This window comes from Eupeodes corollae, chromosome 3, assembly GCF_945859685.1.
Source record: "Eupeodes corollae chromosome 3, idEupCoro1.1, whole genome shotgun sequence".
In the NCBI taxonomy this organism is placed as follows: Eukaryota; Metazoa; Arthropoda; class Insecta; order Diptera; family Syrphidae; genus Eupeodes; species Eupeodes corollae.
This window is the reverse complement of record NC_079149.1, coordinates 138,812,402-138,832,195: the sequence shown is the minus strand read 5'-3', so window position 1 is coordinate 138,832,195 and position 19,794 is coordinate 138,812,402. Positions and strand designations below refer to the sequence as shown.

The 19,794-nt window shown below is 32.7% G+C and overlaps 1 protein-coding gene across 1 annotated transcript in view; it reads left to right on the top strand.

The window, feature by feature from the left end:
- The first annotated feature begins 1,459 nt into the window (after positions 1-1,459).
- LOC129949994 (protein O-mannosyl-transferase TMTC2) overlaps positions 1,460-19,794 on the top strand; it is an 82,286-nt gene continuing 63,951 nt past the window's right edge. Inside the window, exons 1-2 of the mRNA XM_056061754.1 lie at positions 1,460-2,172; positions 8,000-8,200. Coding sequence (XP_055917729.1) covers positions 8,157-8,200 — 44 coding nt within the window. The 5' untranslated portion in view covers positions 1,460-2,172; positions 8,000-8,156. The remainder of the gene's footprint in view (positions 2,173-7,999; positions 8,201-19,794) is intronic.

Below are 19,794 nucleotides of genomic sequence, written 5' to 3'. Positions count from 1 at the left end.
TGTTAGTTCCAAGGTTGATTCAAAGAATTTTTAGTTTTGATTTTCTAAACAAATCAAATTGATTTTTTTAAACAATTAAAACAAAAGAGATGCAAATTTCCGAACAAAATTTCAAATAAATTAAATTTATTATTTTTGTTTGTGTTATTTTTATTTTAGTTATTAAAAATTTTGTTAAATTAAATATTTGTAAAGTACTGTACCTATAGGGCTAAATATTTTTAGTTCAAAATATGTTGAGTTTATTTTGTTCCATGAAATAGAGACCAGTAAAATTAATTCCAGAGCAAATTTTAATTTGTTTTTATTTATAAAAGAATTAGATAGTTAATTTCTTACGATCTTATATTCAAATATTCTTCATAATTCGTTAATGTTTGAATACTAATTTTATCAGTGGTTGATTTCGCAATATGAAATGTGTCCTCACATTATTTTTGGACATTAACCATTCCTATTCACATCACCACCCAAAACTTACTTTTATGGCAAATGTCCTGTCATTCAAGATTTATTCATAAAATGTATTTAATTTTATACTTATATTTTTAATGAATAATTTAAAAAAATTGGAAATATAAAAAAACCTCGAAGTTATTCTGTTCGAATTATTTAGTCTCATATAATTCAAAAGCTTCTCATGCAGCTTTTGTGTTCAAGTTAACTGCCGTGGGTTTGTTTTCGTGTTCAACAGTTTGTAGCAGGGGTTCCTTTTGTTGGGTATTTTTTGCTTTGTTAGAAAGACAGTCATTTGGAAAACCCGATTTCTACCATATGTTTTCCGATTCAAAATGCACCTAACAAATCACACCACACCATTAAAACTAACACTAAATTTATCAACAAAAGGAAATCATGCTCCTTTATTTTCTAACAGTAAGTGAGTGATATACGATATTATTGCATTTTGAAACAGATACGGAACGTGTCCAGAAAATCAACAAATAATTCTCTTAACTCACCACAAAATAAACAGAGTATAAACTTGATGACACAGAGTTCCACCACACCGTGGGAAAAATAGTGCCCTAGTCTCTCACAACAATATTGCACACTTGTGAGCGCCACCCACAACAACAACAGCAACAGCAACTTTTGAGATACAAACAAGAGTCGTGCTTCGTGCAGTGTCCTTATAGAGTTATTCTCACATCTCATCGGTTATACCATACCATACGACCGCCATCCACCGATACCGACACTGACACCGAAACATAGAGTGGTACAACAATTGAAGAATTGAAGAAACAAGATTCAACTCTCACCATGCGTACTCATTCACAACCCTCACTTGCTTCCACTTACCGTGCCGCGAGCCGTTTTGTTGCCACCAAATAATTCCTCAAATTGCACCCCCATTAAGGATCTCCCAACAAGTGAACTCCGCGCATATCCTTGCAGAGCCTGTGCTCGTGTCTTCTCTCGGTTTCGTATATAACTGCGCTGTTGTTCGCCTCACGAGTCAGTCGTCGTGATACCATTGAATCCAGAGCAAGGGTCGTTTCGAAAATTCGCCCCTAATCACAACAACAACAACTAGCTCACAAAAATTATACAGAATAGATATTTTTCCAAAATAAAGAAAAAAAGTATCTATTGTGTTTCTCTATCGTTTATCTTTTTGTTAGTTTAGTTTATCTGTTCTTCGGTTATTTATACATGTGAATCCTTAACTAAGTTAAATTTTTGGATTGCATTTCCACCTAACGGTGCATCGTCACCCCTATTAGCCGGTCCTGCTGAGTGCTGATTGACTCTTTTTCCGTTTATGGGTACCTACAAAGGACCCAGAATTGTGTTTTTCTCGTCCTTTTTTTTTTTTTTGCTGTTGGTGGTTTTGTTTTCAATCGCGTTCTGATTTTTCGTGAGGAGTAGGTTTTCACGAATTTTCCTCAAGTCTGAAAGTTCGATAGTGGATTCGTGTGACAGATGTGCCGTCGAAGACGACGACGACGAATTTTCGACACGGTGTCGAATTAAGTTTATTTTGAGTGTGAGAGTGAGAGCACTGTGAAAATCCCTGTTAACGAAAATATGTAAATTTAGTGTGTATTCAGTTTCGCATGAAAAAGAAGAGAAGGAGAAAGAATGTAAAGAATATAACCAACCATTCGAGCAACCAAAAATAAAATCTAAAGAAAAATAGTGGAAGTGAAAAATCATCTAATACTGGTACGAATAGTGAAAATCCTGTTTTCATTGTCCTTCATATACTTATCTGCACAACCAACCAACTAACCATCATCCCCCAATCCTCTTTTCTATCATCTACACTCTTCTTCATACACACAAACACACATTGAATTGTACTTGTGTTGTTAAGCGGCACTCGAATTCGGGTGTACAATATTCTGTACCTCATGCAAGTCCTTTTTTGTGTAGTTACCCGAAACTCGTAAGGATTATGTAAATTTTTATTATTATTATTATTATTTTTTGGTTTTTGCAACGAGGAACTAGAACACGTTTTTTTTTAAATATTGGCATTGTTTTTAGTGGTTTTTCGGAAGTTTATGATTTTAGACATTTTTTCTCAATAAAATCCTACTCTATCTATATGCAACAAGAGAAAAAGGATATCGTCGAAAATACTTCTTTGAGAAGAGAGAATGGGAAATTGAATAGAAAATGTTAATATTTTTCAATTTTGAACAATTATGTTGTTGTTTTTCAATAAGTAGAACGAGCCTTTTTGTATCCTTCTAAGAATTTTTGTTTAATTAAAAAGGATTTTCATGCATTTTCATCATCAGATCCTTTTGCAACGAAAAGAAGAGTAGACTACAATTGTTTATTATTGTTGGAAGGTTGATATATGTACCTTAAGTTGCTTGTACTTTGCCTGTACAATGGAGAGTGCATTGTGCAAGGAGACCATCGCTATTGCATAAAGCCAACTTTAAATTGTAACAGATGATATTGCCGACCGACGAGGACGAGGACGATGATGATGGTGAGGGCTAGGGCTAAGGCGAGTGCAGCGCAGCAAACGCTTGCAAAAGCAGCTTAAACGTCGCTTGTCGTTGTCGACGTCGTCGTCGTCCTCGTCGATTCCGCAAAACTTTTGGACGGCTTACATACAAAACAATGAGCAACCAAATGTGTTGGAGTAAGAGAGACGTGTGTATATCCTTTCTTCGTCTGCCTTGTTGCAATCTAAAGATTCCATTATTTAGTTGTAAACCTCTTCAAGAGGAGCAACTTAGTATTATAAGAAGAAAAAGACGAAGAAGAGGTATTTTTTCGTAAAATCACCCATTTGCTGCCCCCCCATTTCTCTGGTAAAATATTTTCAAACTTTTGCAAGGACACACAATCACAATACAAAAACATATTATATTTTATTCAGCTGCAACCCTTTTGCAAGCGAAGCGACGACGGACAACATTTTTTATATGCGAAACTTACTGTGGAGTATATACAGTTAGATGCATTTAGTGCCAACATCCACTATAAACACACCAATCAACGTCTTTTCGAAAAGTAGTTGCATGATGTTGAGTACAAAATAAAGCAATTGGAGTTTTATATTTTATGTTTTTGTTGATATAAAATATATAAAAATTCTAATGCTATGGAAGAGTTGCATCAAGATAAAGGACCATCAAGAAGTGAAAATAGTGGAAGAGTCACAAGTTGCATACAGCATACATATGCAACAAAGACACACGCTTACCTAATATAGCTATACTAAATATTTCTTCTTGAGTTTTATGATTTTGACGTTAAGAACAGTTAAAATGGCGTATTCCTTTCAGGATAATTTTCTGTCTTATTCTTCTAACGAGTATTTATGGAATAATAAAATACCTTTTATTTGAGTTCAATTCTTATAGAAATCGGTTAAATTTTTTGAAGTAGGGTTTTGTTTTAGAAGAAGACGATTGGACAGATTTAGTACAAACTTAAGTTGCAAAAAATGCACTTAAAAGTGGTTTTACGAAATTTGTATCAAATAAATATTAAGGTACCAGATGTTAAATATTTAGTTTCAAGAAAACTTTTAAGAAAAAATAACTCAATGTTTTTCTCAAAAAAAAAAATAGAGGAGTGTAATTTAACGAAAAGCTTGTGGTTTTTTAGTAGATATCAAAAAAATAATCAGACGAAGCCCTAAGAAGAAAATTTGATGCGATTTTAGATTTTTGAATCAACTTTACTTACTTTTCAAAATCACAAATATTGAACATAAATAGTCAACTAAAAAATTGTCCTTTATAGGAAAGTGACAATTTTGATATGATGCGTGAATCCACCTGTAGATGTAGCAAATGTATTACCCTTAATTTATATGTCTTGAACTTGTTAAAGGAATCTTAACCAAGAAAATGCGTGTTACTGAACAAACAAATCGTCACCTTAGAAGCATAGTGTTACGAGTCAAAACTATTTTCGATTCTTTTGGTAAAACATACACATGAACATGTTTTGAGACATTGATTTTCAAAACTATAATTTTTATATGCAAGAAATTCAAGCTGTTTTTGAAAGTTAAAATTGAGTTGAAAAAATAAAAATAAGTTGAATCTGTTCACGTCGTTGATTATTTATAGTTTGCTTATTTTACCAAATTTTTTAAATTTTAACAAATATTGATATTACAAAGATAGAATATTTTGTTGGTCTTAGGTCAAAACAAGAATTTAAGTTGCGTATTTTTATAAGCTCATTTTTGATTATTACAAATGTATATAAACATTTTAGTAAGATTTCCGACCAATTTGGTTTTCACACAAATTTCAAATCAAAAACAATTTTCAACTTTTTAAATAAAATTTAATTTAAATAAAAATTCACTTTTATTTTGAATACTTAGATGTGGTACACGATTTTTTATAAAAAGAGAATATAAACATAAGCATTTAAAAGGTTCGATCAATGTTATCATCAATTTTATAACTAAGTTTGTAATACAGTTGTATATTTTGGGTCTTGTAAGCAAAACTCGTATTTATATGAGGAACTCAAAATTTCGCCAAAAAAAGAGGATTCCGGATTTAAACATTTGTGTATTAATTTCAAAGTCTTGTACTTTTGAAAAAAGTTACTCATTGTGTTTATTGAGTCCTAAACCATATCTGAACCGGTCTATGGAAAAGTGGCTTATGGCTCAAAAACAAAATGTCTATATATAGCAGCTGTTAAAAATAAACAATGCATTTTGTCAGTTTCTCGGAAGTTGTTTTCCTTCCTTTCAATTAAAAAGATTAAAAATAAAGAAAATTCTTACAATTGTTAAATAAAAAGTGTTTTGTGCAAAATAACAATTCGTTATTTTCATTTTTAATTCCATGAATACTTGAATCTTTATTCTCATAAAATTATGTTTTTTTTTTCATTTGTGCTTTTCGTTCTCTATATTTTTAATACTTTTCTAAGCAAGTCAGGACTTTCTGGTTTTTACCATGTAAAAGACCTTCTCAAAAACTGTCCTAACCAAAAAAAGTAAAAAATAATTTGTTGAGTCATAAGCCCCCTTTTCGTGGGCCGGGGACATATAAAGAAATATAATAACAGTGAAGTAAATGTTGAGTTACGAGGTCTGCTTATTAGGGTGACGATATGTGGCAGTGACAGAAAATGTGTTTTAAGAAATGGGTTTTGACTTATGAGTGCATTTTGATATCTAAAATTGTCCCTATCAACATTTAATTCATTAATTATAAGACAAATGTATTTATACTATAAAAAATGCACAACATTTTCTTAAGAAATTCAAAACGTAAAAAAATATGCGAATGAGTGAAAGGAAAAAACACAATTTTTTCAAAAAATTAATTATCCCACCCTAGTCACCTTTCTGTAGCATTATGATATATTGAATTTCAAAAGTTGTTTGTTCTTGACCGGTTTGATGTTGAAAATGTACATTTTTAAGTTTATCCTACGAAATTTCATTTGGAAATGTAAGTTGAAAATGTGTTTTAAGCTGCAATAACTTGTTGTTCATAGAGAAACATACGATGAATAAATTTTCAAAAAGTTATAAAAATTTAATAATAATCTAAAAATAACGTAACTTTTAATAGGTGAATAAAAGATTGAGGCTTTTTGCAAATCATATTACTCATGTTTTTTTTAATATTTAATGAAAAAAAAGAAGAGTCTGATCTTATCCCTTTGCTGCTTTCTAGTTTTTTAGTGAAACCAAACATTTGTCGATTTATTATAAATGATTTCATGACGAGACAAAGTGAATTTTTATGAACTATAATCCACACCTCCTTAAAACATAAAGTTAACTTGAATTTGAAATTGTATTTCTTTTAAAAATGTTGGTCCTTTTCTTTAATGGTTTGGAATATAAAGTGGATTTTGATAAAGAGTGGTTAGATTACTGAATACAATTTTGAAAATATGTGTAGAAACTAATAATCTTTCTAATATGTAAATATAAGAAATCACCAAGTTTATTGTCAACAACAAACCAACAAATTTCCACTATAATATACTTTTGTTTTTCTTGATTTCATTTCTGAAAAAAAAAAGCCGACCAGAATCTTGTTAATAAAAATCAAAAGAAATAATTTACGAATTTACATTGTATGATCCCAACTTTGCAATAAAACAAAATAAAATATATTTGTAGAAAAACACTAGGTACAAATATCGAACATTAAAATGATTCTTTAGGCAGATTATACACAAAATGTAGGCAATATTTGAAGAAACATCGCGAAACACGAATTAAAACTTGATAATTAAGGACATTATTTTATTTAAAATACACTGAATAATTGTTCTTTTTTGTAAAAATTATGTCTTTTGTATAGTATTTAAATGACTTTAACACTCTTCATTCTAAAATAAATTGTAAATTCCTGAATACAACCGGCCTCAGAACCATTGATTGTTTTTCCACTTAAATGGAAGATTTTTACATACAAATCAGTTTCTTAAGTTAAATTAAAAACTGTATAAATAACCTAAAAATACAAAACCTTTTTTAAGTCTAGTGCTAGTAAAGTTTGCAAACGAAATTATAGTAAAAGTTCAACATTATAAAAAAGTGCGTATACGCTCCAGTGAACTTCAATACATTATATGGACAAAATAAGTCCTGTTTATTGGTCTTGGTAGTACCCGTGGCATGATGGTTAGTGCGATGGACTGTCATGCGAGAGGTCTTGGGTTCGATCCCTGCCTATGCAATCCAAAGTTTTTTCACGGGAACCGTCTCTTGTCAGGAATTGACAAATTCTCCATGAGTAATTCTTGTCATAAAAAGTGCCTTCTCAATTTTGCCGTTCGGATTCGGTTTAAAGAGAGTTGTCAGTCACTAGGCCCTAGTTCTCAAACGGACTGTTGCGCCACCCAATTTATTCATTATTTATTGCTCTTAATGTACCTGGTTAAAATGATGACCGCATTTAATTCACAGAACTAATAATAAATGTATCATAGTTAAGTAAAGTTCAGCTGTTCGCCTTTAAGTAGAATTCAATGAAAACTTCGTTTCGTTTATATTTGCTTCGCAACACTGTGATAGTATATTGCATTACAAATACTTTAATTTATTGTTTATAAACATTAAACTAACTCGAATTTTTTTAGATCCTAAATTTGACAAATTAATGTTCTAGAATATTTAAAGATCTTCAAAATTTGTCTGTTAATATAATTCATAATTTAACGTTTTGATTTTAATTTAAATTGGTACCTGTGTTAAATGTTTTTTCATAAGTGAGAAAAAGATTTAAAGTTTTAACTTAAGAATTAAATTCATCTACTGTCTGAATACCTGACATTCAAATTACAGTATGATTCAAAAATATTAGTTGTGCTCCAACTTCCTCTCTGATATGCTTAATACACCTTTTATTACTATAAGTTCATACAAATTTGATTTTTTAAACCAGCAATTTCGAACTCTAATATTTTATGTATTTAATATTTGAACTGTTTTCCTCAAGTCTGTTAGCAAAACGAATTTATTTAACAAAGATCAAGTCCTTAAAAAAGTTATTAACATATTTATTTTTTCTTTATTTTTTTATAGGAAATATTCAATCCCAATGTTTGTGAGAAAGTGTTGAAAAATTCAAAAAGAGAAAATATTGTGCACAAAGTGATGAAAAATCAAAGAAAAATTAAGTCCTCGAGGCCAAATCCGCACCGAAAAGTGTAATGCAAATTGTCGAAATTGTCAGAGCAGAATGTGGATTAGGAATTTAGCCGAGGGGTTCCGCAACAAGTCAAGGTATGTACATATATTTAAAATACAAAATCGATATCTTATATTGAATTTCCTACAATCTACGAGTATATATAACATTCCCTGTGTGTTAAAATTCTAAAGACAAGTTAACAAGAAAGGAACTTTCGTTCTGGTTCCTTTGTCAATGGATTAAAATTAAATTCGATTAGGGGTAGATTCTTTATCACTTTTGCTCTATCTAATTCGAATCAGAATACCATAAAGGGGCAACACAATATACATACATACATTTACACATGAAGATGTATCTATATCTAAAAACGCACACCCATACAATCTATTGGAAGCTGGTTCTTGTCATTTAATCGATATTGATACGCGAAGAAAGGTTCCAGGACGATAAGTAGGTTTAGGCTGGTGTGATGAGATAGATAGCGAGAGAGACTGAAAAGAGGGTCCCGCATCTCGCCTTTCGCATCTCAGAGCTTGGAGGATGTGGATTCCGCGCCACAATCTCTCCCGTCCAATCAAATTCAAATTAATATTTATTTATGCAAGGCAGAGACATAAATCTCCCCATATATACAGATAGTCATCCATTCTATTGTGAGGCCCTCATTCAGACGCCCGCCACGTCTACGTCTACCCAATCCGTCGTCATCATTCGTCGTTCATCGTCATCGTCGACGGAGAATGTGGCAAAAAGGATCAAGGGATAATCTAAATAGGTGCGATATAATTCTTAACAATTGAAAATCAAAAATCTGAGCCTTTGAACTTGGATATATTTTGCTGCTGTCTATATTCAATGTATCTACGCTAGCGTAAGAAATGACTTTTTGTAGCTTGCACTGCTATAAAATTTGTTGGTGATTGGATCTACTCGTTTTGGAGGAGACCAGTAATTTTACATGCCTATATAAAGAGTAGGCAGTTTTTGTAGCCAGAGGACAATAATTTTGAAAATTTTCATTCATTGGTTATGAATTATTCAGATGGTAATGAATTTCAAATTCTAAGGAGCTCTCATTTCATATCCGGGAAAATGGTGGTGGTTGTGGCGGATACTAACTTGATAACGTAGTGATTTATCTCTCAGTGTGACTTGTGTGCTTGTGTGCAACAGGTACATTCATTCCGCACCACAACTGCCTTTCTTCGATATCCGGTAGAAGTTAACAAATTCTTTTTTTTTTTGTCTGTCCTTCTTTTATCGACTTTATGGATCCTTTTAGGATCTTTATGTGCCCTAATTTAAGAAGAAAACTTTTCAACGACAAGCTATTTATAGATAGTATATTATGTACGTAAAGATTCGATAGATTCCATTTGTTAGACTTCTTCGATTTTACAAGAGGGTTTTGTTTTTCTTTGTGTTTGCTTTTTGTTGAACTTTGCATTCATCTTTTTTATTGGCATAAATTAATATGAGGAAACTTATAGCTGTGAAATGATAAATATTGTTTAGAAACATAACTCAGTATTTTGTAGATAAACATCGATGGCTATTTCAATCATATTTATAGCTAACCTGTGCTTGAAGTCTTACTTAGAAGAACTTAATATAAAAGTTATGAATTTAGTAAAAAAAAGTACAATAGAGCTGAAAAAAAATATAAAACTTAAAACCTTAAAAAGTCATGAGAGAAATATGAAACAAGAAAGTATTGCACTGTCTTCACAGTCCAGTACCTTTTAAATAACTACTAAGTTGTATGTTTTTGTTTAAAGTTCTGGACATGAGTAATGTAATGAGAACACTCAGGCGTATACGCAGCTTTTTTTTAAATAAATTATTATTTTCCAGGTTTATAAGTGTTGTTTAAAATAGGTGCTATCATTTTTGCATTTTGGTTTTTTGAGCCTATTTTAAATATAAGTAAAGACATGATATTTACTAAAATTGGTTCGATTGATTTTGTTTTAAAACTATCAGTTTCTTATATCATGATATTGTATAAACCTAAATAAACCCAGGGCCATATAATTTTTCTTTTTTGAGGAATTTGATTCAAAATCTTTCGATACTAATTTTTAGTCGTTTTTTCCATTTTTTTTTGTAAAAAAAACACATCATTCTGTTTGTTAATTATTTATATATTTTAAGAGCTAACTGAACATTAAAAATAAGGTGTCACAATGTTTGTCCGCTATGGACTCCTAAGCTACTTAACCAGTTTTAATTAAATTTGTACTCATTTTGATCCAACTTAAATAATATTATAGCTTAAATGTCAATATATAATACAAATATTATTTTATTGGAAATTGTTTGTCTATTATTTTTTATAGTCATAATTATCTGTTAGCTCCAAACGATTCAAACAGATTGCGACATCTGTTGACTAGATAGAGTAAGTATTCAATAGATGGCACTATGTTCAACTTCTAAACCTTTCATATAAGCTTGAATTTAATGGTAATGGTGGTTAACCATATGTTGTTGAGACTAAAGTTAAAGGTCACATTTATTTTGTAGTGAACGAAATACTGTGAATTTTACTTTTTCAATTTTTGGTGTTAGCATATAAATCCGAACTCTTGTGGAATTTATCAATTCCTCGCAAGATGTAATACCCGTGAAAAACAACTTTAGATAGTATAGCCAGAGATTGAAACCAAGATCTGCGACCTGACAGTCCAACGCACAAACCATTATGCCACGAAGTTTTTAATGTAGAGAATTTAATTTGCTTCAATCTTGTAGTACGTTGCCTTACAAAAGGATCAAAAACTAACTAGCTTGTTCGTAGTAAAAAACGGTGCAATCCAATCTATCGATTTCTTTAACATCGAAAATATCAGTTTTGCTAGAATTTTTACAATAGTTAATATTTTTGTTGTTTGTTTCTCAAAATGATGTTAGAGTTTGGTTGAGTACTCCAAGTTATATTTTTAGGAAGGCTTTCTATTCCTCATTTGTTTTTCTACTAATGCAGCTTACATTGATTTTCGATTTCTTCTTTATATTTATCTCAATTTTTTCTTGACTATCTTAGTATTGAAATGGCGTTGGTTGAGATTATGCAAAATTATGGAACATTTAAAAGTTTCTTTCTTCATGGGAAGAATATATTGAACAAATGTATCTTTACTCAAATCAGTATTTATAAACCTATCAAAAATTGCATAGTCGCACCTTCAACCCAAATGTGCTGTTTTGTTGACCTATTTTATATATCTGGGCAAATCGAGTGATTGCCGCAAAATTTAACATGGTCAAATATGATTACCACAGAGCATAACGTCTGTGCAAGGTGAAGTAACTCAATTCAATTCGATTGAATCATTGATAATAAGAATTTCCAAAATAATAGTTGACATGGTGAAATTTTCGAGTGTTTCCAATCATCAAACTAAATATACCGAATTTACTGTCTTATGATAAAATTCCTACTTTCTCTTGTTATTTTTCTTAAGCCGTGATGACTTTTTTTGAAGGAAAAAAACGGGCTCAGTCAGCGGGCTATTTTTTCAGCCAAAAATGTTGATGTTGACGAAATTAACTTCCAGATACAACAGTTGTTAACAGGCGGCCTCATGTCCTTCAAATCAATCCATACTGTTGTTGATGAAAATGAAAATTTATCAATTGAATTTTTATAATCACTAGATATACTAAAATGCCCCCATGATCTAATATAAGTTCACCTATTAATCTCCTGCGTAATATGAATCTACCGCAATTATGAAACGGTATATGTTTGGTTATCAAAATATCACTTAAAATTTCCTTAAAACAACCATTTTAACTGGAAAGTTATTAGGAAAAGTTGTCCTGTTGCCACGTATCCCAATGATACCGTCAGATTCTATCATACTCTTTAGAAGGTGCCAATTCTTTTAGCTTTTTCCATGTATATAAATAAGTCTCAAGGCCAAACAATGTTCATTTGCGGTTTAGATTAAGAAAATCCATGTTCATCACAAGGGTAGCTATATGTTGCATGTTCACATGTAGGAAAACCGTCAAACCTATTTTTGTTAGCGAAAGACAGATTTAACAAAAATTTTGTGCACCAATTAGTCCGGTTAGATAAATTCAAATTAAAACTATTTATGATTTTAAATTATCCGCCCTACTTACTTCATTTACAAGTTCATCTTTTAAATGTTATTTACTAAAAGCTTTGTAACATACCCATTTGTTACAATCTTGAATACAAATAATAGTACATAGAACGTTAGCCACAGCAACGCGTGGCCGGGCCAGCTAGTTAAAAATATCACTTAACTAATTTTGTTTATTTTTCAAAATAGCTACATAAAGTTCTGTTGGAACATTTTGAGAATATTATCATACATATGAGCCAAATGTGTGGAAAGTCGATACCTCGCTTGTTCTTGAGATATTGGGGGTAAAAAAAACATCTCCACAAATAATAGATTTACAAACGTCGTAAAACCTCAAAATTATCCTTTTAAAAACCAATCAAAAAAATCCAATGTGAAGTTGATAAGAATCATCTTTATCCAATGAAAAATTTAAGGTCAAGTCTTACGTAAATCCATAATCGGAATTCAAATTTTTTCGAGAGAAAAATAAATTGTGACTCATCTTTTGCAGTAAACAAATTAAATTTTAAATAGAAATTTACTATTTTAAGGAAATGCACACGTTACGTACATCATCCATTTTCCGAAATTCTAAAAATAGGAAATGTTTGGTCCAATAATATTCAAATACGTAAACTGTTTTAAATCGCTGCTCTTTTCGACTTTAGATAATGATAACAAATATTTCAAAATTCTGGTTTTTTTTTGTTCTTTCCGATTGATCCCATTTATCCTACATCCGTTTCAATCGATGATGGACGGAAGGAAGAGCAAGCTTCCGATGGCCATGGTGGCAATTTGCGTGCACATTTTTTTGTTCTTGTTCATTTTGCTTTTATGTGAATGGCTGAAAATTTGGAAATTCCTGTCAATTTTTTGCTGTCATCCCTTTGTGAAAGGAAGTTCACAAAACAAAAAACTAAATCCTTTGTAAACGTGTCCTTCATCCAAAACCTACTTTTATTCATTTTCTTTTAGAGGAGGAGTGTCGTCAGTCGTGGGTCGTCGTGTCCTGGAATCACAGACATCCAGGCGTTAAACTCTTTAACTAGAAAAAATTGCCATCATCAATTAGTAACTGCTCACTCAGCTGATTTACTTCCAAGTCCTTTGTTCGTTCGTTGTCCGAAGGAGTAGAAAAACTGACTACATATAACCTTAACCGTAATCTGCGGTGTCAGAGAACAGTGTTTGACCTATTACTCGTATATAGGCCTTTGCTCGTTCGAGTTCCAACTAGACACGCAATTGTGTCGACAAAAAGTTACAGGTCGTATATGTAAATGATAAATTTGTTTCATAGTTGACACGCTAATGCAATTTCATGCTAGCTAACGCATATTAGCTTCTCTGCGGGGGTAGGTTTAGGTATATACGAGTATATGTAAAGTAAAAAGCCAGAAAGCCGGTACAAAAAGCCATAACGTAGGTAACATGCGTGACATATTTATGAAATCATAAAAAAACGAGAAATCGCTGCCCCGCAGAGTTTGAGCCTTTTCAGTTTTTATTTACAAATTTTCAATGTCTGTCATACTGCCATGTCATAGTCACAGTCACAGCCACAGCCACTACATTGCTCCCAGTCAGTTGTATGAAAAGTAAAGGGACCGAACAGCAAACGTCCAAATGCTTCTCCCTATCCCCGGAACTACCTAGTATTCGAACTTCTCCCCTTCGACATCACCGTTGGAGGCACCATCACTTTAGGGATATGAAATATATTACGATATGGACAAAAATAAAAAAGAAGCATGCCGCCGCCGGCCGTGTATTGTGTAAGCCCCGTATAAAGCGTATACCCTGCGCAATAAATTCTCTTTCAATTTATGATTAAATGATTTATGGTAGATGGTGCCATGCGTTTGAGGATATTATTCAAAAATTTATTTTATTCAAGGACAGCAACAAATTGTCGGCCATGTTGTTCCTGATAAAATTTAAAGTGAACACTTTGCTAGACAGATAGTCAAGGCAGGGCAGGGCAAAGTAAGGGAAAGTGATGGCACATTCGTTAGCTCGTTACAGCATAACTGAGGACCAATTGTCTGGTGATTTTGTCTGGAAATGGTAACATACCAAATAATAATAATATTCAAAATATTGTATTGTCAAGGAAAAGATGAAGTAGGTTATACGATGCTCATTTCATGACGCCTGGAAGTTATAAATTTTCTCGATTCAACAGAAATGATGAATGTCTATAAATCATTTTACGAAAGGACTTTTCTTTCTATATATTTTTCAAAAATGGAAAAGTGTCGAGTCGACCCTCTTTTCATGTTTTGTACAGTGAAGAGATTTTTTGTTTAAAGGTCCTTAGATATACTTTGAACTTGCAGGTATATTTAGAATTTGTGAGTTTTTGTTTTAGTAGATTAATATTTAAGTGCATATTAATGTCAATCGTTTTAATTGAAAAAATATACACATCAAAATAATTCATTCATGAATGTAAGACAAAGGGATAGGAAGGGGGAGGGAACTACTTTAAACTGTTTCTGAATTAAGATTGAATTTATGATTTAAAAACAACTAAAACATTATCTTTCGGTGTTAAAATAACAGATAACATTAAATGTGTCCTGAAAACCGATTTTTCATTTGAGTTTTGGTGGAACTTGTTTGAGAATAATATTTGCTTTAAAATTTGTAGCCAAAACATACATTTTTGTAAAGGCTGTTCCAGCTAAATGGAATCAATAATGGTGTTGGTCAATCTTAAAGAAAGTCTCCAAATAAAAGCCAAAAAAACGTTAATTGTTCGTTCTGAAACTGTATTAACTCTTAAAAGTAAATCGAGTTTTCAAATTATCTTATATTATCTATTACAAATGGTTCTTGATCATATTTGTATATGATGCTAATTATTAATCATTATTATTATATTCAATTTAATGCTAAATAGTTCTAAAAAACTTGTGAAAATGAAATTTCTGATACCATTATGTAGGACCCGATCCTTTACAAGTGTCACTTAAAAAAATGGAGTGAAATATCACGACATCCATCAGTTAACCTTTTGTAGAACGACCACATTCGCGATATTGCCAAAAATGCCTTAAACTGTATGGGTTTTCAAACATTTGTCTCTTCTTCTCATCTGGCTGCAATCATTTGTCTCGTCTTCTCATCTGGCTGCAATCTTAAAAACCAATATCCGTCCAAACTGCTTTAAACCTCTTGGACAGACAGGAGAGCTTTTGTTATGATTGGTGCCATTAACATCATTGAATTATTTACGTCATTTTCCTTACGTGTCTTGTCTCAATTCAACAGTGATAATTGCGCTTCTAGTATAATGTCCAACAGTTTACCCCAATTAGAACCCAATTTTTGCCGAAGTGTGAGATTCATAGATTTGCTCTTTAGCCGTACTACGTGAATGTGAAATGTTTTAGCACACTCTGTCTGTCCAGTCATTGCAAAGTTCGAGAATACAAAACCAATGTACAATAAAACTTTGTTCTTAAGCCAACTGATGCTATGTTCTTGGAATACTTAAGGTATACAAAACTTACGAGTTTTGAGTATTTCTCTATCGTTTTAAAAGAGGACGAATACAAAATAGTTACAAAAAACCTAACCTATAAATATAAAGTTAATACATATTTAAAGTTAAACCTAAATTTCTTTTGAATTCGACTTAGCTTTCAAATCATTTCACATATGTTAAAAATACCAAGTGTGACCACTTCCCTTAAATTACAGCTGTAGAATGTTTTGGACACAATAAACATGTTGAATTAAAAAAAAACAATAAACTCCAATATACTTTCACGCACTTCCGTACTTTTAAAACTTTCTTTTAGTTTCTTTTTATATCGAAACACTAAAAAGCCTCCTATTCCAATTTTCCATTCAGTTCAAGTCATTCTTTGGATTTGATTGAAAAAGTTTATTTATTAAGTATCTACAAAGCAAACTACTACAAAGTATGTAATATAAGCTTTATAGAAAGACTCCACTCGCTGACACACACCCCACCAAAAAATGTAATTAAATTTTTTATGAAGAACATGTTCATTTTACTCAAAAGATTCAATAAACTTTTAACCCAGAAACCAAATAAAAAATCATCATTGATCGAAATACAAAATGTGTCAAAGATTAAAAAAATTTAATAGGTTCCTACCGAATACCATTTTAGAATTCTTCACGATTAAGGAAGAAAAGAAGAGTTCGTTTCTTTTTCTCTATATTGAATTTATATTATATTTTTGTCACGTACCCAGACTGTGAATAGGGAGCGACGCACGGGTCTGTTTCGGTATAATTTTGTTTGCCGTGCCGAGTCGTTACTTTACACGTCATCGCCCGTCGCCGCCGTCGCTGCCACTCCCGCTCCGCCCCCGCTGCTGCTGCTGCTTTGTCAACGCTATTCCAAGAAAACCATAAAAATCCAAATTAAATTGAACATCATCCTCACCCGCCGCGTTGACATTTCATTTCATATAATGCGCCATCAATATAAATGGTACTCCACTATACTGCTTACATATACATGCTTATATCCTTATATTCCCCAAAATTCATAGACATAAAGGAATCCAAACAACAACAATAACAAAGAACAAAACAAAATAAAGTGAAACTTGATAAAACTCTTAGAAATCGAAGTGGCCATTTATACAATTTTCGCCACCATTGACGTTCTAACGAATTCTTAAATTCCCTTAAAAAAAATAAAACGGAAGCAAAAAAGAATAAGAATAAGAAAGAATTCCCATTCATCTGAAATCACGCTAATTGCCCAGAAAAGAGGGCGCGCCAGTCGTCGTCGTCGTCATCTTTATCGTCATCGTCCTCGTACTCGTCTTCATTGTCCTTGTCGGCATCATCATATCAACCCTCTTTGTTATAAAACGACTTTGAGTGTTTCAATCTTTCAATTTTGTTGTATGTAAAAAGTAAATGTATAATAGTCTTGCATCAAAGCTCACCATAAAACAAAAGGCCATATGTTGTATGTGAAATGGACTTACCCAAGCGAAGGGAAAATAATATAGAAAAAATAATTCCCAGAATTCGCAATTTTATAAAATGGCAAAATTACTCATGCCCCATTTGCGTATACAACTTTCTGTGTTCAGAATTTCAGAGAACGAACAGAACGAAAAAAGTCACGGAACCTTAAAAACTTCAACCCTCCTGCTTTTGCTTTTATACGAACTGTGAATGTATGAGCTTGAGGTGACCATATTTGAGTTTCTTGAGACTCATTACTTTTTATTTCCAAAGAGAAGGTCTTGAAATTTTTGCTAAAGAATGCAAAGACATCAAATAAAATAAAAATGAGTGTAAGGGATCTCAAATGATTGCAATCTATTGAGTCCATTCAAACGATTGCATTCAGCGCTTTTGGAGTCCCAATCTCAAATTAATTTGAAAGAGTGCATTCGCAAAAGATTGCGTTCTTTTACAAGTCCGATGGTTATTTGATATAAGCTTTGATGTATACTGCATATTAGTAAGTTAGTCAAAACTGCTTATATAGTGTTTTCAATAAGGGCGGTTAGATTTTGTGTGTAGATGTCGTGGGGTATGGCGTGTGGCACATAGCGCTTTCCTTCTGGGATCCCATATTGTCTAGGTCCATACGGTTCAATTTGGGCCAAACTAAACTGGTTATCATCGTTATGCTGCGCTCGCTGTTGACTGTTATCGCCTTACTACCGTCTTTTTAAAAAAGGACGGACCAATTAAGCCGTCGCCGGCCCAAAATCCACACCAAACTTTGAGCTCATGGGTCAGTTGGATCTTATTCGAGTGTAGGCCCAAGTCCCGACGCAAAATTAGTCAAGTTAAAGTCTGCGAAAGGCCGAGTTCTTGCGCACGGCGAGGAATAGACTGTCTCTGGTTCTGCTGTACACTTTCACGGAATGCGGCTGTGTTTTCGGCCGATCTTGCGTTCCTATACATCTACGGTAAAATGCGAGCAACGTTTGCGTTAATCAACACTTATTTTGATAGTAAAGTTTCATCATTTGAACGTGTTTTTCAACTGCGTTACTTGCCATGATGATTTTGCATAAACAACTAAATAATAAACAAACGATTTGACAGATGTCACTTAAACAAAATGGCTGCAACGGGGCGCCAAAATCTATCGATACCAAAATTTTGACGTCTACAATTTTCGAATTTGGCCTTATCGTTTCCTCTTTAATTTACATTTTTAAAATAAACCGCTTTAAAAATCGTTGAAAGATCCATAATATCGTGTTTCAAGGTTGTGGCAAAACAAGACAAAATTTCATGATGATTTGGCAATATTCAAATGTTAACCTTCTACATATAGCTTAAGACTTTTTAGTATATTATTTGTTCTGTATTGTTTTCTCATAAGCTATGAGTCTTCATTTTACTCTATATCTGGTTTTGAAAAACCATAAATCTTATGCTTTTCGGTTTTTAAAAACTACATTTAATTTTGTGTGCTGCTTTCGAATCTGAACTTCGATTTTACATATGTGTCCAAATCTCTTGTACCTGTCTGTTTTTGTTTTTCCTTTAATTTTTAAAAGATCATACCTATCTCACAGAGAATATGTAAGACTTTTTTGAAACGAAAATTTCAAACAACTGGTCACCCTGTCAGTTTCTAAAACATACATGCGAGTACCAAATAATAATAATAAAAAAAAATCGGAATATGATGTTGAAAATTAAGTTTTCCATCCCCCCAACCCAAACCCAACATAACCGAGCAATCTATTTTGAATCCTAATCCACCCCATGACGATACGACCCAAACCAGTCGAAAGTAGACTGTGCTGCCGTCACTAGTACATTTTCACCGCGTATATCATATCCAAGGAGTACATAAAAAAAATCCTACAAATGTACGCGAACATAAAAGGATACAAATTTCCATTTCATTTGAAGCGGATTCATATGAGATTCATCCAGTACGCCCTTCTTTGGTCCTTGCTCTTCGTTTAGCCATAGCCATAGCGAAAGCCATACCCATCATAATGTACAACGACACATACATCAGGACAAAATATATTTGCCCGGACGGAATCCTAGATGTGAGACGGCAATGGCAACTTCAACGGCAGGCTTGAAAAAAAAGAAAAAGAATGCGAAGCAAATCGAGGGACTTAGAGGCAATAAACCGCAAAATTTGTTTATGTTTTTCTCAGGCGAATATGGAAAAATGTTTCGTTTCTTGTTTCAGGTTTGAGCCCTGAATGTGAACGAGAACGAGACTGAGATCGGGAACGGGAATGGCATCAACGGGCGAACCATTCCCGAGCGTCGTTAAATCCATTGTTCAACTTATATAGTAGCACCCATATATAAACTCCTCTCCGCCAATGCCACCACTGCTAGAGCTATACTCATGTCGTACAGCATCTGTGCGACGTATATTGAAATTCCAATCCAACAATAACCGCCACAGAAAGCAACAGCAATTTCTCAGTTGGGGGTGAAGTTTGGGCCAAAATTGGATTTTCTCTGCCTTCTTCTTCTTCTTCGTCCTGACTTTCCACTACCACCCCTTTCGCTACGCCCACTAGGAATATTTTAGAGACGACAACATTGGAAGTTATAATAGATGAGGAAAGGGGCGA